Raw genomic sequence first — 22,343 nt, 5'->3', positions numbered from 1 at the left:
TTAGAAAAAATGTTTCTTTTAATATTTCTTTCTAACAAAATTAATGCCGAAATTGAATGCTGAGTCATCAAAATATGGCAAATAATGTACCATTTAACTAAATATATTCTTGTTGAAAAATTACAACATGTTGTTATCTGTGCAGGCAATTACGATCGTTATGAATAAAAGCACAAACCTATTCAGTATCAGTTTGTTGCATATTAATGTACCAGAATAAAATTATAAGGTCCTTTAAAACATTTTCCAATATACATACACATTAGCATTGATATTGAATGTTTATCACTAATATTATCAATATGATATATATTTGAATTGTAACAAAAATACTTTTGTGAGGGTAAACGGTCTTGTTTGCAAACGTACATTAAGGGATGAGTTATTAACTCATTTGAGTGCGATAAACAAGAGTGTGATTTAGATTATTGTGGTGTCTGTAAGATAAATTTTCTCCTAATAAGTTCCTCAGAAACACAGCTGGAAGCACCATTTATGGTAGAAATTCAACAATTTACAAATGATGGTCATTATCTCCTCGGAGACGGTAGGATACACTTATCTCTTGATATGAATCACATACTTCTTTTGGATATTGGTTCTCTCTATCTATGTGTGTATGCTATTCTTAAATTAACAAGTGTAAACATGTATTTCTTAGGTCTTGCCTTCAATAAACAACCCAAATGTTCCGTGGGAGACCCCATTTCTGTTACATTCAAATATCAATAGTTCCCCATTCCTTTTGAACTTTAGTAAAATAATTTCTAGGGACATTTATTTTCATCATTCATTCCTCTTCATCGAGTTAGTTTTTATGAAACAAAAACAGATTAGATATTGGTAGGCGGTAAGTGTCCCAACAACGTTCTGAAAAGTAAATGTCAAAATGGACCCAAAATGTATATAACTCGGGCTTATTTAGGTATGGAACGAATGCATGGTGCCAGGTGACATGATTCTACAAGAACTCGAAGAGTTATGGAATATTTCACTGTCTGATGACTTGGCTGGAAAGTTAACATCCTTTGTGAGTATCTTTACAGTTACATATAACACTATTTGGGCATATTTATTGGGAAGGCCTAAAATGAAATGAAACAGACTCACTTGACTGAACAGACCAATAGGGCAAGTAGTGGGGAAGTGCGAACGAACACAATACTACATACCATGTGCGCTGCCATGTTCTGTTATTCGCATGTCAGGTTTCGGCATCTATAATCGCCGAGGGATTACGAATGATGTTTTGTATTACACATGAATATTATTACAAAGGTATATATTAAAGAACAAATAATACTACATACCATGTGCGCTGCCATGTTCTGTTATTCGCATGTCAGGTTTCCGCATCTATAATCGCCGAGGGATTACGAATGATGTTTTGTATTACACATGAATATTATTACAAAGGTATATATTACAGAACAAAAAGGTCACTCAGATGTTGGTTAAAGTTGGTATTTATCTGATTATTAAACGCAGAGTCAAATGTACATGATATAACCTGTCTGTTGAGCAGTTTCAGTTGTATTTTGCCACTTTCGGTGTACCAGAATAATGGGTCTCTTGGAAACTATCATATGAATAACTGCCATTAAAGACGGACATGACCTAAAATATTTTAGGCGTTTTTGAGTGTTCAAACTTGTCATCATCTTTTGATCATGTTGATTAATGTATTTTCACCATAGATTTATTTGACTGAAGATCTAAAGTTTATTCATATTATTTATTATTATTCCTCACTTTTGTCTACAATTATAAAACCCCCTTACCCATAAAAGAAATATTATGACTATCAAAATCATTTTCAACCTTTATGACACGTGACCGAGCGAAAGTGACTGACAGGTCATCTGCCCGCGCTGATATTTTGAATGTCATATATGGGCAAATAACTGCAATGTTTTCAGCCAAATCATGAAATGATTGCCTCCCTTGTACACATATAGTAATGACGTCACTGTTCAATGTGTAAACAGACGATTCAGAGGAAAAGATAAAACAGTTGAATTAAATGAATTAAAAAAAATTCTTACTTTTGTATGTAGATCTACTTAATTTTGTTCGGTATAATAAAATAAATATCATATTGCAGCGTGTGTGACATTGATATTGTCAACTCTCGAAACAGAATGGCACTACACGGCTTTCGCCTCGGGTGTCATTCTGCTCTCGGGTTGACAATATCAATGTCACACACGCTGCCATATGATATTTATATATTGTACACATAAAACATGTGGTTACTTTAATTTCCCCGTCACATTGTAGAAAAGAAATTCTTTTAAATATGGTATGTTTCATATTATTTCTTTTTCATTTCCATATCAGAAAATGACATGTGCAAGGCTATATTTCAATTACTTTGGTATTAGACATTCTGCTAAAGAATTGATATAAATTAAGTTTTAAACATTGAAATATTGGAAAAGACTGAAATATTCCGTTTTTATTCCGTTAATATTTAGTTGTCCTTCTTTTGACAATGTTTTGGAATCACGATAGAAGTTCTACATTTAAAAAGAAATGGCATTTCTTCGATTTTAAGCATTTGAACATGAAGTGCTCAAACAACATTAGTCCGTTCGTTACTGTCTGTCTGTCGAACGTCCCTTTATTATTCCCGGCGTTACATTTTAGACGATATTTTATCTTTTTTTTAAACTTTCATAGAATGTACAAAAGGTATCCTACTGGTATGAACAATGTTGTTTTGACAACATGGCAGATAAAGTCATTGAGTTAGCAAACGTGGAAATATTTTTGTTTATTCACATCAATTTGGTAAACATGTGAAATTGCGTACGAGTGTAAAGGTGCAAACACCTACACACTAGTTTTAACATGATTATTTACATTTATATTCCTTATTTTAAGATTCACTGCCGGAGAGACAACACGGAAAAGGTCGTAAAGCTATATTGCAAGACAGTTGATAGTTACAACCCATTTATGCAAAACTGCCTTCACGAAACAGCAGTTAAGGTGTCATTTACTATAATAGATATTATAATAGTTATGATTTCAAGCCTTCAGATGACACAAACAGTGTTACATTATTTCTCTTCTTGCTTTTTAATGGTTCGTGAGTCATATCCTAATAATGTCACTACATTTATATGTTAATTACGTAAGAAATATAAGTCATATTTATTTCTTGATAAAATAAAGGTACATATAATTTCTATTTCTTACAAAACATCTCATCAAAAGCTAATTAAATTTATTACTGTCGTAGGACTATGTTACAAGATAAAAATTGAGATTAAAGGATGTTGTATTTTGTTGTACCTGCAATTGAACTTTATGCTGCAGGCAATAGACGGTGCGTACAATATAGATGTTGGACATTTTGATCAAAACCAGAGGGGGAGATATGGAACACTTCTCTCTACAATGTTTCATGCTGAATGGTCAAAGATAATGCAAAATGTATCTGATGTCAATGATAGAAACTTTTTGAAGCAAATACTTGAGTGGTCACCATTCCTCCGATTTATGAAAATATTGGGTAAATATCATCATAGTGTTTTTAATTAAGACGTGTAAAACCCCTTTGGGATTTTAGGCTGGTACATGGATTGCCATTCCAAGTCTTCTTGTCAGGAACTGCTGACCTGATTTTGAAATGATTTTTTTACAGATGTTTGGTTTAAACATATTTTAATCATATTCTTTCCATAACATAGATACAGACAGGAAACTAGATAAGCTTACCGCTGTCCTGTCCCTAAAATAAATATTTATTAGTTATACTAAATTGTTTAAGCTTGGTTGTGATCAAAGTTTCAAAATTATTTGAACAAATCTCGAGTCTGCTTTCTCGAAAAACCAGTACTGGTACTGGTATCACATGAGGTGTGGCAGTGACCCAAGTAATGACGTACGGGTCCCAGGTTGAAAGACAGACACCTTAATCGATAGACCGCCGCTCCTGTTCTACAACCGCACCCTCCAATTGTTTCTTTAGCGATCATTTACCAAGATCGTTCAAATAAATCCGAATTGTGAAAGGTGCTTATATTTCCTTGTAAAAGATATTCTAGTAAGAAAATACTTTCCCAGTTCTAAACTACTAAACTAGTTTGACGCAAATGATTCTTGAGTGACCTTCTATTAAGAGTATTTGAATCATTACTAGCCAAAAATTTAAAAAAATCTTATATATGTCCGGCTAACTTAGCCTAGCTCTTTGCGAACAGACGGTCTGGTTCTTTAACGTGCCTGATGTACAGCACCGATACACGCGAAGCCGTTTTTCCTCGGAAGAACTAGTACAGGCTTCTTAAAAAAATATCCCCATTTAGCATGAAAATTTATAAGAAATATTTATTCGTTGACCGTCTACCAAGATTTGTCAATTTATTTTATTTCTTTCAAGAAAAAAAAACATAACCACTAAATCTACAATTATAGAAAAATCTTAATCGGCAGTTTCTAATGTACCTCCAGTCTAAGTTGTTTCACAGTAATATTTGCAATGATGGAGAATCATACCCTGAATGAATTCCACCAGCCAGTTAAAATTGATTGCATTAAAAAACATCGACGACGACTTTCTACCAGAGCTAATTGTTTTCAGGTTACCTGCAAGGATAGATGCAATTTTACAGAAGATGCATTTGTGTAGAAAAAGTTCCGTATTTCTAAAAATGTGGAAGATTCAATGCGAAAAATGCGATGGGGACTGTATGCCTCTTATAGGATCGCGAAGCAATAAAAAATTGTAAAAAATATTCCAGCCAGGGACATGGCTAAATTTCATGTAAGGCTTTGCGGAAAACCTATTTTTTTCTGCGAATCTGCAGGTCTTGTTTCCTTGATGTGTCCCTTTATAGATTATGACATCTATGATAAAGAGTCATCAAGATCCTCTTGTTTCTTTGTGTTTGTTTTTTTTTTCAGTCTTACAAAAACAATCGCATCTACTCGACACCGAATGCGAAGGAAATTTGATGGTTACAATAGCAATAGTTCAATCACTAGTTGAAAGCCTCCTTAAGGGTTCCTTGACGATTGGAGATTTGCAGATTATGCATGAATATGCTGAAACATTTGCTGACATAGCATCACTCGTGAAAATGGATGACGAGCGAAACGAAATCACAAAAGAAATGATACTTACAGGAATAAAAATTCGAAAGAAGGAACTAGATATGTTTCTATCCAGAGCTGAATTGATTGCTTCTTTGGCTTTCTTATGTACACCGCTTACCCGAGGTATGTAGTTAACCTGTTCTTGTTCGTGTCGTCACAAATATTTAAGCATCGGGCTGTGAGAAGCAAAAGAAAAGCTCTATGTTGTGTCAGTAAAGTCAATATATATAGATATCTTAATAACTATTTATAGCATAGATCGCAGTTCTACATGATATTTGAACGGACTTCATGATCCCAAAAGACAAGAAAATATTACGTGAGTGAGTCTATGTACGACAGATTTTTTACGGACGCAGCGCATATCTCACGAAGTATCATATTGTATGGAGTCATATTCATAGTGGTTCAATACCTATTATGCTAAGCATATATTGCATATTAAGTGACTTGGAGTAACTCTTAAAAGCCGGGAGCACTGGTGAGAAGTAAAAGTATTGATATCATAATATTTTGCAAATGTCTTCTGTGCTACTAGGTTAATGATACTAATAGGTTGCCTAGCTATGTATCAGCCAAATAAAAAGTAAAATTTCCAACCATCGTCAGATTATTTATAAAATACATTGTTGATTGTGATAATACTTGAATTTTTTGCAGTTGAAATGTCGACTTTTGACGAAGTGCTGATTAAGCAAGCAACGATTGAGAATCATACCCTGAATGAATTCTGCCAACCAGTTAAAATTGATTGCGTTGAAAACATTGACGACGACTTTCTGCCAGAGCTCATTGTATTTAGGTTACCTGCAAGCATAGATGCCATTTTACAGAAGATGCATTTGTGTAGAAAAAGTTCTGTATTCTTTAAAATGTGGAAGACTCAATGCGAAAAATGTGATAAAGACTGTACGTCTCTTGATGATATTCTCAAAGTGTGGACGCCAGTGTATAAAAGGTGAATTTATTTTCTTCATCATCTACGGATAAAATTAATACTTAATAATCTCATTGCAGTTTTATGTGAAAAAGAAACTAGATGAATTAACACAGATATTATCTTTTGCGTATATGGTTCATAAGTTACTGTATTTGTATTTATAACTATATCTATATCATTTCCTGCACAAAGCTTGCCAATTATTTCAAACTTTCAGGAGAAAAACAATGTTGACAATGTTTTTTTTTCAGGTTGGAAAAGGTTTTACGCGAAATTGAAAGCGGAAAGATACTTTTCTGTCAGTTTGAAGACCTTTTAGGCAGTAATTGTGAAGAAGACTATGAACAGATTGAAAATGAACTAAGAATATTACAAATAAAGCAAGATATAATTGAAACACGTGTTGAGCAATTGAAAAAATACAGATATCTGGAGACGTGCAAGAGTGGAGCAGAGTCATTGTTACGTCTGAAAAGCGAGTGTAACCTCGAGGGTGATTTTGAACAAATAGAACTTATAGCCGATGTAAATATGTCAAACGTTTATATCACTAATTTCAAATGTTTTCCTGCTTTCGAAGCATTAGTTTACAAATTTATTTGTATGCATGTGGACATTTGTTAAAGACTAACATTAACATAAATATCACATGCTAACTTTAAACTAGTATTTCAGATATGAAAAATATTGTTTTATACCATGACTTATATCATTGAGTACAATTTGCCACTGATAAGCAAAGTGTAAACAAGAACATTATGACTTAATTTTCGTTACAATATGGGCTAGTTCAGTCAAAATTACATTCAGTTCTTTTTAACTGCATTCAAGGATGCCAGAGAAAACATTGAAATGGAACAGTTTGACGATTCGCTTATGGATGCTTGCGAATTCCTTAAGGACTTTAGCCGTAGCAGAGCTTCCTGTTTAAACACATTTTTGAACTGTCAGCCGTTGGTACAGTGGCTCAAGGAATCAATGCATACATGTAAGCATATAAAACATTCAATCTTTTTATAAAGTTTAAACAAATTAAATATGTTGAAGTGTTAATAACATACTGAATAACATTTAAGGGATTGTCATGGCTGTTTTTTGTTAACTTATTACCTGTTATAGTCAGTGTGATAACATTGCAGTCTAGATAATATTTCTCATGTTACTGGATTAAGATGTAATACATTTACGCAGGAATTGTGTCAAATAGAAATGCTCGAACATTTCTCTATGTTATGATTTTCCCTGATAGAATAACATTGCGTTTCTTTTACGTAGCGGGACTAAAAGAACTGCAGGTATTTGTTGACTTAGCATCAATGTCTATTGGAGATGATCCATACAATATAGGCAAGGTACAGGCATTACACTCAGCAGTGACAGGATATGCACCACTCATATTTGACCTAAGAGAGGATTGTGGCTTCAAGGAGCTACTAGACCTATGCAAATTGGTATGGCGGGAATTGAAAGCAAATCCAAAACTTCCAAAACAATTAGTAAGTCCTACATTCAGAATGTTTTCTTTGATACAAATACAAACAAGTTGCAAGTTTGCACTAATAATATTACCTCCAATGATATGTAGTAGCTATATCTGTGGACCTATATATAGAATATATTATATTTATGGACTTTATGGAAGAACAAATTACTACTTAAGAACTTGCAACAATAGCTTACAGTGAAATTGTAGTTAATTCTTAATGATCATTCAATGATCAATTTAAAATTATTCCCGCTTGTGCTTAAAGCCGCTATAAAGGTCCGAAATAAGATTTATTTTCTCCGCAATACACGCCAAATGTTGTCAAATACATGACTTGTGTCTATAATTTTAATAATCACTGCGCGTAAGTATAATGAATTAATCATTTTAAATGTGGATATACTAATGTCAAATTATTCAGTCTGATGTTTATTTCAAAACTGTCCTTCCACACAAAGCATTTACCCGTTAGTAAAGATTTCTATTAATAAAAGTTAGGGTGCATCATATTCCTTTTTATTATATACCTATATAAATTCTGTAAACATTCGGCTTGTATTTCACAATTAAAAATGAACAGGCAGAAAAATATCTGTATTGTACCTTTTAAATTCCGTATTGTACCTTCCTTATTGTAATATGCATGACCTGACACAGTTCTATAAATAGCACACATAAAAACTTTACTTAGTTCCATCTCAGTATCGATAAACATTGAAGATTTCGTTCAGTAACAAACAATAAGCAAAAAGGTCATTATAACAGTAGGTAGAGCTGGGATTTTGTATTCGGCTCTTGTGGATTTTGCAAGGTCGGATCACACTCGGCGCTTGCACTCGCCTCGTGAGATCAGATCCGGCAAATGTCCACTTGAGCCGAATACAGCATCCAAGATCGAGCTACTGTTATAATAACTCTATTATGTATATCAATTAAACGGTTAATCCTGTAATCATATGCTGTCTACCTATAGTTAAATATATATCAGTCACAATAAATATGTGAACAACCTTTGTCACAGGTCAAACACTGTTAAATTTGCTGGTCGGCAGAAGCAAAAGTGAAAACTTTGTTGCTTCATTTAAAATATTCCGATGATATTTGCGCGTAAATAATTTGGGATCGACTATGTTTTTGGTTTAAATTGATATCTGTATTTAATAAAATAAGTATCTGATTTTCTACAAATTACCTTTTCACAGTTCAGTTGTGGTTTTAAACTGAATGGTATATGATGCATGAATTATGATATTATCTAATATCTAATTATCTGATCTTTCAAGGCATTTTATTGTTCTTGCGATAATATGAAAATTACCTTTATAGATCATATCATTGAGTGAAATAAAGAGGAAAAGTGATTATACTCTATACAGCAAATGCATATATACATAGTTGCAAAAGAACAATATACATTCTGTATTTCTGTTGTTCTTTGTAAAATATAAATGTAGACAGAGTTCATGATGTACATTGTATGCATTTGTACCTTTTAACAACATGGTTATTTAAAAAATAAAACATATATTGAGAACACGAAATGTACGTGGTGTTGGTGGCACATTGATACCATCAGCTGCTGATAGCAAGATGAATTTAGAGTAGTCTTTGAAACGGAAATGTCCTGCAGTAATAAATAATAAATTGGTACACATTTCTATGACACGGTCAATTATTCATAATCAGATGTGTTTGAACTATAAAGCTCTCAGTATATTGAAATCAGATATCGTATTTATGAAAACCGGAGGACACACATACACCTGAACTACTTTTCAGTTAGTTGTTAGTTGATGATTCAATTAGCTAATCATGTGTCTTTATATTATGTGTATGTTTTCAAAAACATTGTTGATATTTTAGGAAGACACAAATAGTCAAATAGAATGGCTTACAGAGATAAAGAATGCACATGGGGTTGTAGAAGTTTAGAAGTTAGTCGATGAAGGACTGAAGCCATCATTACATTGGAAAACTTTCGATTATCGGACTGAAAGCACTCCAGACAAAGGAAGATGCAAACCCCCTCAGAACTATTTAATGGTAACTTTATACGAGCATTGCACTTATAGGTAGTATCAGCACTATATTTCTAACCCTAAAATGCAACCTAAGGAATTAAAAATAAATATCTATGTAAGAGAAATTCTGCTGTTCGCAAAGTCAAATCCTTGCATATTTCATGCCCGAGAGGAGGGCATTTTCTTTTTCAACTGTTTGTCCGTTCGTTCGTTTCGTGTCGATCGTTCGTTCGTTCGTCACACGTTACTTATTGCATGAGGACTTTACACGCAAACCACTGCACCCCGGACTTCAAACTTCACTGCTGATAGTACTTACTTTGACGTAACACCACCTGGCCTACAGCCCTTGGGGCTCACCGGTCAACAGGCTCCCACCAGGCCTCACCAGGCGGGCACCCACACCTGTTAACCGTACCGCTTCTGCTTGACAGGCACTTTACTCGTCCGACCCACCACTTCTCGGACCTTACCCTCTCACTTACTGATAGTACTTATACAAGTTACACCACTCCAATAACCTTTGGGGTCACCAGACTCCTAAGATCAAGCGTCATAGCGGGTCCAACGCCCTTAACTTTTAGATTTTTTTTTTTGAACATGAAAGGCCACATTACTCGCGAACCCACTTCACCGACCTTCAACACTTCACATACTGACTAGTACCCTTAATGAAGTACACCCACCCTTACTGACTTTTGGGGTTGGGTGATCACCAGGTTCAAAGGACAAGGTCAAGGGTGCCAAACTTAACTTTTTGCAGTGAAGGCACTTTACTCGCGAAACACTTCACCAGGACAGACATTCAAACTTCACATGCGATGAACTAGAATAAGTACACACCCCTACTGACCTTTAGGAGTCACCAGGTTCAAGGTCAAAGGTCACAGGGGCCAATTAAACTTTTTGCATGAACTGGCACTTACTTGCGAACCCACTGTCCCCAGGCATACCTTCTAAACTACAAGTGTGATAGTACTAATTGAGTACCCCTACCCTACAGATTTGGGAGTCACCCGGTCTCAAGGTCAAGGTCCCCAGCTGTCAAAGTCAAGGTGATAGAGCGGGGGCCTTTGTCTCATTAGTGCCACCAAGCTCTTGTCTCTTTATAACATATGATAACCATGTTTTCTCACCGGATCCCTGGAAAATATACGTTGTATTAGTAGAAATTGTGTTACAAAATAAGTATTGTCCTCTGACAACCAGTCTGTTGCTCGACCAGTCAAATTCATAGTACCTGGAGAGCTGGAAAAGGCAAGAAAAGGAACTACCACATTTTCGAATTACAAGGATTGTATAAGAGTCGACTTCTGTTGGTTGTAGGGAAGCTGACACAGGCACAGAAAGTGTAGAACGATTTACCATGGTATAGGATTTAGTTGCGATAATCGTATAGACAATTATAGTATTATCCCCTTGTCTAGATTGGACTAGTTATATAGACACTGTTTTTTAAAAATAAATGTTGCGATTTATCGCGACATCTAATCATGCCATGATCTATTGCATTGATTGCCGGTGTTATTCTATTTGATATTAAGTTTCTTCACACAGATCTTTATTTCACTTGTATAGCTAGTCACACTTGGGAGCGCACCCAAATGTATTTTAACGCATTTGCTTACACAGTATACTCGTAAGTGTAGCAACAACGGTTTGAAGACGCGTCAGAATAATTCTGAATGTCATTTGTTAGTTCATACAAACAAGTGCCAAAACACAATCAATGATTACGAAGGTTTCTGTACAGTTGGTCCAAAACTGTGAGGTAAAGTCTGTGCGTTCGACTACGCAAAAGTAATCATATTGACACATACCCTAAAAAATCTTAAGACACTGTATTTCAGAGCTTCGAGTCATTGTTTTTTAATTTTTTATATAACTCTGTTGTATTAATTATACGCGATAGAAAAGGCAGGTGATAAGGTTTATGATTTTTGTAAAAGAGTTTTAACATTTCAACATTTAGCTTTCAAAGTTTGTTTATTAAACGTAATTGTTGCTCCGTACATGCCTTTATGGGTAGTTTTTTTATATTATTGAATAGGAGAAGTTCTGTGAATGGCTGCATTCTTAACCAGGGGGTTTTTGAACCTTATATGCAGCCAGTTGGGCGTACCAGAAAGGCTATCAAGCCCTTGTATTCGCAATAGGGTCATATAAACCTCAGAGGGATGGGTGCGGTCATGACTTTATGATTTTTCCTAAATAAGGCTGTTCTGATTGTTTAATATTTTTGTTCGTTATTCTGTTAAGATTTATGTCAACGCCATTGATATGTCATTGTAAGAAATAGGGTATAATCAACTTATACAGTTTCAATTTCCAGTTTCGTTTAATGCATTAGTAAGTATGATAATTTTAGTATTCCAGATATTTGACAGTATAACAAGAATCGGCAGAAGTGTTGTGAAAAGCCATACGCGGGCTGTGTCCTCCGTGTTTCAAAGACTGGTCTGCAGCTTTCATTTGTGACTCCTGATCCAGCTCGATCTCCCCCGCTGTGCGCTACAATTACCTTCGGCAAGGTGACGACGGTTCCACACAACTGAAAGTAACCCCTAGATCATCTATACAATTGGAGTTATATTATTTACTCCGCGACCCTGCCTAACACCCCCACCCACTTACATCCGTCGATCACTTTCAGTCAGTCGATTCAGCACAGTCACCTATACCCCTCAACTAACCTCCACTAATGTACACCTTTAAATACCACTAGTGGCTACCCTAAACCTGGAACGTCTAATATAACAACCTTGTCTGTTACCACCATGGACGTTGTTGAACTCTACAATTAACCAGTTTTTTTGCTCATTTTAACCCAAATTAATCTATATCTGCCTTAAGAGAGCCTTTCCTGCAAGTGCAACGATCACATATAATCGATGAAAAAATGATTGCATAGTTAACTTTCAGGGAAGCCGGACTGTTAATGAAGATTTAAAATGATTATGCAAACCAAGATTGCAAGATTTATGGAAACGCATTAGCCATCCGTGAAACATGGCTGCCTCAACTCATATCAAGAGACGAAAAACGCTGACACACACGCACCTAAACTACTATCTTTACTGTTCGGCGCCCGCTTGTAATTTTACAACCGGGAACTAGTGAAATTCGGGACAGATGATAAGCCCTTCTCATATTACTTTATCCGCTGTTGTTGCTGCTCAAAGAAATGCTGTACCAGGGAAGGCAGAGAACACTCTTCTGAATTGGTCACGGTCTTAATTTTGTTTGTTTGTAAGTTTTGGGCTTTAACGCCCTTTTCAAACTATATCTCCTTTATGTTACGCCGCGGACAATTAACCCCCAAAGACGAGTTCCTGGATTCCTGTACTAGTACAAACCATGCTTTCCGCCAAATAACTGCCAACGTCCCCGCTGTGTTAAAATCACGCCAGACACTCGTCAATTATCAAAACTCCCCCGCACGGAGAAGACATAAGACCTCGCCACAGGATCAAACTCATCGACCCGGCGATCCGTAATATGCCGCTTATCCCTCTTGAGCTAAAAGGCTGGGTCTGATATAAAGGTATATCTCCAGGTGTTCAAAACTATTAAAGACATAACATTGTACCGTATTAAGAAATATGAGTTTTACTTGCGAACAGGCAACTTTGCAGTTAATCCAAACCATTAACAAAATAGAAAAGTGTATCATTTTAAATTAATATGTTAAAACATTTAAGTTGTGTAAGTAGCTATTTTGCTTTACTTTTTCAAGTACAATTCAACTATTGAAAATCTAATATCGTAGATAGTTTCTCAATCAAAATTTTATCATAGATCATTCAACATTATTATCATACCTTGAATTAATTATACTTGTTATCTTAAGATGATATGTCAACAAGCCATATTGTCTGCAAGAATGTGATGGTGGGACGATGAAGACTGGAGACGATGACGATAAAGAAATGGATACTCCTGGATTAGTCGAAAATGAAACGACTATCGTTGAAGACGAAAGGAAAATGACTATCATACGTAATCTTGTTGCCGCAGGACCACAAAGGAAGAGGCTGTGCAATAAAAGTATGGCTCATGTTGATGATCTTAGATGATTTAATCAATGGTCCAGTGTATTTTTTTACTTACATAAGAATGCAAGCATCGCCATAAATTAACTAATAATACCTCCTTAATTTACATTTATGTGTTTCTCTTCTAGCGAGAGATTATTGGTTATAGAAATAATAGCGTAATGGGTACGCCCTAACCCCCTCCCCCACCCCCCCCCCCCCTCCTTAATTGTATATAAATGAACAATCATACCAAGCATGGTTTTGATCCAGATTCAAATGTACACCAAATATGGACTTACTGAAGGTTGATACTCTGTTATACTATGATAGATCAAGGTGGCGAATAACAGTTATATTGTGTTCATAATTTGTTATAACTGCGTAGAAGACGTTTTGTACTTACTTTTAAGGATATTGTGGTGTATTGAACACGGCGATTCATGATTCAGGTCAGATGAAGATCTGTGTATGATCGGAAGGTGCAAAACACTACTAATCAAATTGATCTTCAGAGAGTACTTTTCGAACGGATGGAGAAGTTCAGAAGGCTTTCTACCCTGCAGTCATAATAAAATGCCAATTTATACTTGTTTGAGACAGACAGGAATTACTTGTAATTTGAGGTTTCTCCTTAAAAGTATAAAGGGGGCGCTTTACGATTTTAAGTAAATTTAGAATTAACCCATTGTCTAAAAGATAAAAGATTTACTTAATTTAAAAATCAATTATTGTAAGTATTTTAGGCTCAATTCTAACTAATATAGTATCATTTAGAATTCCTGATAACATTATAAATATATCAGCAAACATTGGTGATGAACCTCTGATTACACGACTTACAACAACTATGGAAACCGTTTCCTACCGTCCATTCATCTAACATTAGGAACTATCTGAGCAACGAACACCTTGAAATTATTCTCCACACAGATGGCTTTTAGAGCGTACAAACAATTCATTACAATACACCTGTAAAGCTCTAAACATGAAAACTCATTGTGATCTTTACTTGGATAATGAAAATGTTTCTTTACCTTTTTCAATAGACGCAGTTCACTTTGAAAAGATCTATGTTGTTCAGAAACATATGTTGATGTATATGTTTTGTATTAAATACAGATAACAGTTTAACTAAACGCAACGTTTATATGGAATGCACACCCTTTGTCAACATACTTTGATCTTTATGGAATAGTTCAACAAAAGAATGCTATATATTTTAACATATCTCAACCTCAGAAAGACACTTAAAAGTGTAACGTTCATTACGTCTTTTGCTTTGTTCTAGATTTGGAACTTGATAGACAGGATCATTACCACCCAGGGATCAAATGAAAGCCTATCCGATCTTCTCGTATGCTCCCAGAAGAACTTGTTAAATATTGAAAAAAATGAAGCAAAATATGTATCTTGCTAATTAACAACTACCTACTGTATTGTATCTTATAAAACAATTGGATAGTGTGTACACGAAAGAATTTAAGTTGCATTTGTTTGTTTATAGACCCGCTTCAGATTACAACCCTTAATTTATCATGTTTTGTTTTTCCCATGCAGATGGATGTCCTTGTGACCGCACTGTTCAGTATACATGAGGATAACGGCAGCCGTTGCGCAATCGGACGAAAATATTCCGAGTGTACTTCAAGAACAAAGTTTCAGGAGGTAAAATTTTAATTAGAAGATGACTTGCCAAAATGTTTTGATATGATATGTTGAGCTGTAAATTGTATTAGTTTCAAGAACGCCGATTTAAGAGCCTTTATACAGCTCGACTTAGTCATTTCCAGAAATAAATGTCAGGAAAACGTGATTTAGAAATATTTCAAAGACCAAGTCAATAGATTTAAGCTCAATGGTTGTATAAGACTGATTGAATGATAACTTGAATAGGGACCATCACTTCGTAATCGTCTTAGGCAACGTATTAATTATTTATAATCCATGAAGGTGGATTGAAAAACAACCGGCGTGGATATCATCTCTGGAGGAGAGCAGCCTTATTTGGTGGAAGGCAAGAAAATTCATGACTGTTTACTATGCACGATTATCTTGAGTACGAGTAAAGTGAAAGTTTCAGGAGCGACTTCTGAAAGACTATTTCTAGAAATCAGAACTCCATATAAAGCAGGTATATCAGCTATCAATTCTCGCATGATAAGTGTTTTTGGCGCATTCATGCAACCAAGCAAAAGAAACCATAGCAGACTTGCGTTTGAAGGTGTAAGAAATGTAATGGAAAGTTTAACCCATACCCCTCCTGCACACTTGAAACAGAGTTTAAAAAGTCTGAGAGGCGGATTTTTTTACACATATACTGGATGGACTCCATGATCTCAAAGAACCAGACAATATAACACCACTAAATCGAAATACGTAAAGACTTTTTACTGCCGCCACTCGACTAAAAGACTGGAGTTGTTAATAGTTAATAACAATCTATTTCTGAAATAAGGAAACCAATAATGATATTACAAAAATACCGAAAGCAGAAGAAAACAGAGCTTAATCAATTTTGAATCACGTTCTATTAGTACCAATTTATTATCTGTTTAATGGGCCCCGTTTTATCATGGAAATTTTAAACGAAAACACGGAACAAAAGGCATTAGATGTGCAGTCTTATCTTACAGCCTCCCAACATATTGTAAACAGCGATATTGATAAACCTTCACCACATAGTCAACACAAAACCAAATGTGCAAGTGTCACAATGATATAATTGCTTTCATTGTAGATGTCTAGTTATCGTATGTGCTGTCTAAGCGGACAAGAGAATGAATATCGGTCAACATATGGTGTACAATTAGGATAAGTACAGAACACAAGCTCCACCAGGTCTAACAAAGAGCAGCTTAAGGTGGACTAGCAGAGATAGGACTAGTGTCCCCCCCCCGCAACAAATTGCATAATTCCGTTATTGCATTCAAACCTGCAGCTTTTGTTGATCGCGATAGGCTTATAATAAATACATATGGTAATAACACACGGCCTTGGCAGCCTCCATAGAACCAATCTTACAGTCTACCCGTGATCCGTCCCGCACAAAAAATACCTTCCACGCAAACTAAGAAGAGTTCATCAGCACAAGTGGTTTTAAAGGTATTTTAAAAACCGTTTTAAAATATCATCTTTAACTGCTAATGTTTCTTCGCGGGACTCGAAAAACGTTTCATCGTTGAAATAATCTATAAATGCCAAAATTTGAGAACTAAAAAAGAAATAAATCATGCTATAATTCATGTATGTAAGAACTATTTAAGAAGAGGTACATCATTTCTAATTTTTCATTGACAGTGCTACTTCGACTAAAGCATTTCATTAGAACGGAACAGTGTAAATGTAAATAATTTTGAAATTTTTAATTTGCAATGATAACCATTTCCTATGTAGATCCACAAAGTGCGACTACTAAATTCTGGCGTGCAGGTGTTGGGGAAAACGCTTTTCAAAAGAAAGAAGTCGAAGGAATTGTAATATTCTACACTGATGGCACAGTGTATCGACGGATATAGTGACAAACCCGTTCACAAGAAAAACCCTGTAGAATCTCCTCACGATAATAGGAGTGCGACTCTCGTATATGCTCTCTTATACATACAGAGACTAAATGCCCGGAGTTCAGACTGTTAAATTGTTTCCACAGTGAGTCGAACACATGATGTAAGACATTGTACTTGATGCGTATTCTATAAAGTCCTTGTATAAACTTCTGAGTATACTATAACAGCTTACGGCTCTCAAAGCAACACACATACAAGCCCTTTTTACATATTCTGTGATATAGGGGGCTCCAAGTCTGATTTAATCTACTTATGACACTCGTTCTCGGGAAAAGACTTGTTTTATAAGTAAACAGACAAAACTTTGCATAGCTTAAGTAGTCTAACCCATTCAGCCTATGACTATATATGTTTGAATGCTTGAATAGTACATTGAAATGCAGGCTATGCGATAATATACTTAAGATCCACCTAGATTTGATAAGTAGCGTAGCCATAATGTTATTAGGGAAACGCGTAATACGATTTTGTCGCGAAGCGGACGAAAATCGGGTCGAATCCAACAACGGTCACCTTACGAGGGTATCCCAACCAAACACATATATCCAAATAAAAAAATGATGGAATTCGGTTTAGACCATGGGCGTGCGACGACCCCGATGAACTTCGGGGATATCTGGTCTCGTTAATGTACATCGCGTCACCGCGCCGCAGATCAGTATGAGAAGCATTCTGTCGCCCCTCAGCTGACCAGCGAAGCCGCGAAAGAATATTTCAAGTAAGACTGTTCTATTTTGATGCGCGAGAAGCTACTCGCGCGGTAAAGTGACTAGAACACTGATATAATTTGTGATACAACCATGCTATCATGTCACTTCCAGAGTAGCCAAATTAACACGGCAGCCACATTAGAACGATTATTTATATTTAGTGAGAGTGGATACACGTTACACAGGCGCGACATTTTGACCATTTGAGGAAACGAGATCTTAAAACCCAATTCAGAGTTCTTAGCTCGGGAATGATCCACTATATTATCATTTGTAGACGCTTTAATTCCTTTCGGTCCTTAAGTTTCATTTGACCCATTCTCTGTAACTGCTCCTACTATATCGAATGTTTAACAAAACGAAAAGCGATGATGATCCTTGCACGGCATTGCCTGATTAATGGACTAATATTCACATTTATATAAGCCCCTCAGGACGGCACTACCCAGTACAGCGAGTGCATGGTATATGGACCGCCTGCTAGGACATTATTATTCGCACCGATGGAGATCACAAACTTTCCATTGTATAATAATGTAACCAAACCCCCCCCCCTAACCCGCAAGATCCATCCTACATTTATCCATTTATCATTCTCATCTAATTTGACACTGGCCTTACAGATTAATATATACATTAAGGGACCTGAAGAAAACTCAGTACTTAAGATTGCGACTTTTGATTATGCCGATAAAGCTATGTGCTCGGCCTAAATGATAGGGAACGAATCGGATCGGCGTATAGAAAAAAATATAGATTTTAAACAGGCTGGTACTATTGCCCCGATCGGACTTTCCTATAAAAACTAACATTTTTTTTGAAAATAGTAAAGATATTTTCTTTCAACTTGGATCCTCTTGTTCATATGAGACACAAACTCCATCACATACAAAATACTTGGTTGCCTTCAGTTATGGCTAGAAGATTATTTCCCTTTTCAGATTTTTATGACGCATAATTTTTGAAAAGTCCAAATACAATATGTGTTAATCAGTGTTAAAGATAAATTATGGTATTGGCGTTTGTTTCGTCTATTCCACACTATTTGACACCGTGCAAATTGTCAACCGTCGGGATAGCGTTGATAAGTGCAAACTTGATGCTGCAGACATGCAATCGACTCGATCTTTCTTGGATATATTGTTACTAGTTTACCTCGTCGTCCGGATACACCAATTTGTAAAATAACTTTGTATGATACGTCCCATTTTAAAATAAAGTTCATATCAGATCTTACAAGTTCGTAATTACCAAAATACATCCCCTTATCTGGGTTCTGAAGCATGCTCGATTAAGTTGCGTCAGAATTATGAAGGCATTGAATTTCAAACTGTTCCACTATTGATTAATAATGCCATCGTTTAGAGTTAGTCAGACACCATAATCATGCAGAACGTGAGTAATTCTCTTTCACAAATCACAGGGTCAATTGTAATGGATGCAAGTTAAGATAGTTGTACAATTTCATGCACAATTTCTATTGTTGCAATAACATCTTTAACATAGTCATATTGTTGCCGGTTTTTGTTAATGTTGTAGATTCGCTTTCTTTAACAGAAAACACAATGCATCTTTTATGGTTATTACTTAGCCATTAGTTTATGCCCCCGAATGGGCCGGCATATAGTATTTGCTCGCACCGTCTGATCTGTCTGTCGGTCTGTCCGCAATTTTGTGTCCGGTCCCATCTGCTTTGCATCGATGGATGGATTTTCAAAATAGATTGGCAGGAATATGTTTACACAGTAAGACGTACGTGATCAACGTGATCGTGCGCGCCAACAAGACCCAGGTCCGTAGCTCAAAGGTCAAGGTCACAATTAGACCTTAAAGACTAGTGCCTTGATGGGCGTGTCCTGTCCATATCTTTGTCATCGATGGATGGATTTTTCAACTAGACTATTGCATGAATGTTTAGCCACATTAAGATCGACTTGTGACGACGCCACACAAAGCACCCAGAGTCCGATGCTCAAATGTCAAGGTTACACTTAGACATTAAAGGAATTGTGCATTGATGGGCGTGTCCGGTCCATATCTTAGTCACGATAGATGGATGTTCACATTAACTGGCATAAATGTGTACCCAGTAAGACAACGTGTCGCGCACAAGACCTCAGGTCCGTAGGATCAAAGGTCAAGGTACACTTAGCTCGTTAAAGGGATAGGTGCATTTAGATGGCGTAATGTTTGTAGATTCGCTTTCATTTACAGACAAACATCTTTTATTGGTAGCTATTTTTTCTTGCCCGACGGGAGGCATAAAGTTTTGTGGAACGTCTGATCTGTCTGCTCGGTCTGTCCAATTTTCGTGATCCCGGTCCATATCTTTGTCATGATGGCAAAGCCCCAGAGTTGTAGCTCAAAGGTCAAGGTCACACTGCCGATCAACGGATAGTCGCCTTGAATGGTAGCGTGTTGTCCGGTTCCATATCTTTGTCATCCGCATGGATGGATTTTCAAATAACTTGGCCAATTGAATGTTTGTCCCACAGGATGACGACGTGCGCACACGCAAGACCCAGAAGGTCCCGTAGCTCACAACGGCTCAAGAAGTTAAGTCACACTTAGACCCCGTTAAAAGAGGGTCGATTGTCATGATAGTTGCATTGATGGGCATGTCCGGTCGCCATATCTTTGTCATTCATGCATGGATGTTAAAATAACTATGCATGAATGTGTGACACCGTAAGACGACGTGTCGCGCGCAAGACCCAGCTCCATAGGCAAAGGTCCTAAAACCTACATCGGCCATACTATTCAATCAAAGTGCATCGGGGCATGTGTCATCCTATGGAGACAGCTCTTGTTGTTGAATGGTTACTGATTATAAGAAATGTAAGAGGTCTATCTTATAATAAATCTAGAACGCAGGATGTCTTATAATTCGTACATGTATACAGTTGAATCGCTTTTTATAATATTAGGTACGAAAATTTGTCTTGCCGTAGTTTGAGCCAGTAGTTAAGTTACGCCATCAATGATGCGTTCTGAATTACTTTGAAGGTCAGTATAACGCAAAAAATTTGTACCCCAAAGGAAAACCGTGCAAACAGTATTGATGTTCTAGCATGATGTTTTAGGATTCTAACATTCTTAATCATGTAATTGAAAGTTAAATTTGCAGTATATTCAGATTAAAGCAACAAGAAAAAAAAGCTAAAATGCTAAAATTGCAGTACTTTGGTCAAAAAAGTTAAATTTGAGCTCTGAAAATGCAAACTGAAGCACTCACATTACTTTTTGGTCTGATGCATTCATTTCCCTGTTTCCTAGGAACCCCCAGTCGAGCATGCCCCAAACAAAAATGATGAATTATTTTGAGGGTAGGGAGTAGATATTTGTTTTATGGTTCAAAATTTCAGCTTTAAGTTCAGGCTTGGAAAATTTTCTATCTGGTTGCCAGCATGGGTTAGTTGAAATTGAATTTTTGTACACTGCACACATACTAAATATGTTTAAAGTTAACGTTTATGATCATGACCGTCAGATACCATAAACAATTGTAGCATTTTGTCGGCCCCTGGTTTAACTACCTGAGGAAGGCAGAACAGATTCTTCTAGCTGCCCTTTTCCAGTCTGTTTTTGCCTTTTAATGATACGGAGCAAAGTGAAGGTCATGACCACCAAGTCAAAAGGTACCTGGGAATTCATGGGTTAAAGTAATGTTTGGCTGTTCTGGCTGGTCAGTCGTTTTAAAAAAACCTACTCTACGTGACTTTTCTTTTTCAAAACTGAAATTTTTAACCGCATTTACTTCGTTTCATTATTTCTTTTGACAAATTTGCTACTGTTTATTTTCATAAAAAAATTTTTTTTAACAAATTTCTCCCGCCATGCCAATGATATAATTGGGTTCTTATTGACATTTAAAATAAAAAATGCCCAAAAAGGGTGTTAGCCCTTAGACCTTTGAAATTTCAAAACAGCTGGTTGTCCATGTTTTCTTAATTTGCTCACCTTTCACTATTTCAGGCATCTTTGGTCTATTATACAGAGTATTGTTTTTTACTGCCTCCAAAGTGCTGTTGATAGACTGAAACCACTTGCTTGCGGCTCATAAGGTATTTCTGTCTTTCTGTTTCTTTATTTTCCCCCGCCGATGAAATTGGGAGGGGGGTATTAAAAAGGCGTTGTCGCCGTCAGTCGTCTGTCCCCAGCCATTTTCAGTAATATAGGTAGAATTTCATGAAATTGACATTAAAAATGAACCAACATATGCGATGATGCCGTCAAGGTTTTTGTTTTTTATTGGTCAATTTCCCTCAGAGTTAATTTCCCTTGATTTAATGAAAAATGTCTGTCTGCAGCTATTTCTCAGTAACTAGCAGGTAGAATTCTTCAAACTTAAATAGACAAGAACCAAGATACTGGTGTGCCTTCAAGTTTTCTTTTCGATTGGTCAATTTTTCCCTCAGAGTTATTGCCTTGATTAATGAAAAATGCCCGTTGGCAGCCATTTCTCAGTAACTGCAGGTAG

General features: G+C 36.1%; 1 protein-coding gene across 1 annotated transcript in view; it reads left to right on the top strand.

The window, feature by feature from the left end:
- LOC123552657 (E3 ubiquitin-protein ligase rnf213-alpha-like) overlaps nucleotides 1-22,343 on the top strand; it is a 129,432-nt gene that overhangs the window by 29,179 nt on the left and 77,910 nt on the right. Inside the window, exons 13-21 of the mRNA XM_053540042.1 lie at nucleotides 926-1,030; nucleotides 2,887-2,994; nucleotides 3,325-3,520; nucleotides 4,915-5,229; nucleotides 5,767-6,064; nucleotides 6,298-6,571; nucleotides 6,878-7,034; nucleotides 7,322-7,542; nucleotides 9,396-9,458. Coding sequence (XP_053396017.1) covers nucleotides 926-1,030; nucleotides 2,887-2,994; nucleotides 3,325-3,520; nucleotides 4,915-5,229; nucleotides 5,767-6,064; nucleotides 6,298-6,571; nucleotides 6,878-7,034; nucleotides 7,322-7,542; nucleotides 9,396-9,458 — 1,737 coding nt within the window. The remainder of the gene's footprint in view (nucleotides 1-925; nucleotides 1,031-2,886; nucleotides 2,995-3,324; nucleotides 3,521-4,914; nucleotides 5,230-5,766; nucleotides 6,065-6,297; nucleotides 6,572-6,877; nucleotides 7,035-7,321; nucleotides 7,543-9,395; nucleotides 9,459-22,343) is intronic.

The sequence above is a fragment of the Mercenaria mercenaria genome, chromosome 4 (assembly GCF_021730395.1).
Source record: "Mercenaria mercenaria strain notata chromosome 4, MADL_Memer_1, whole genome shotgun sequence".
Lineage (NCBI taxonomy): Eukaryota > Metazoa > Mollusca > Bivalvia > Venerida > Veneridae > Mercenaria > Mercenaria mercenaria.
The sequence above is the reverse complement of the archived record's forward strand: the minus strand, read 5'-3'. Positions and strand labels throughout refer to the sequence as shown.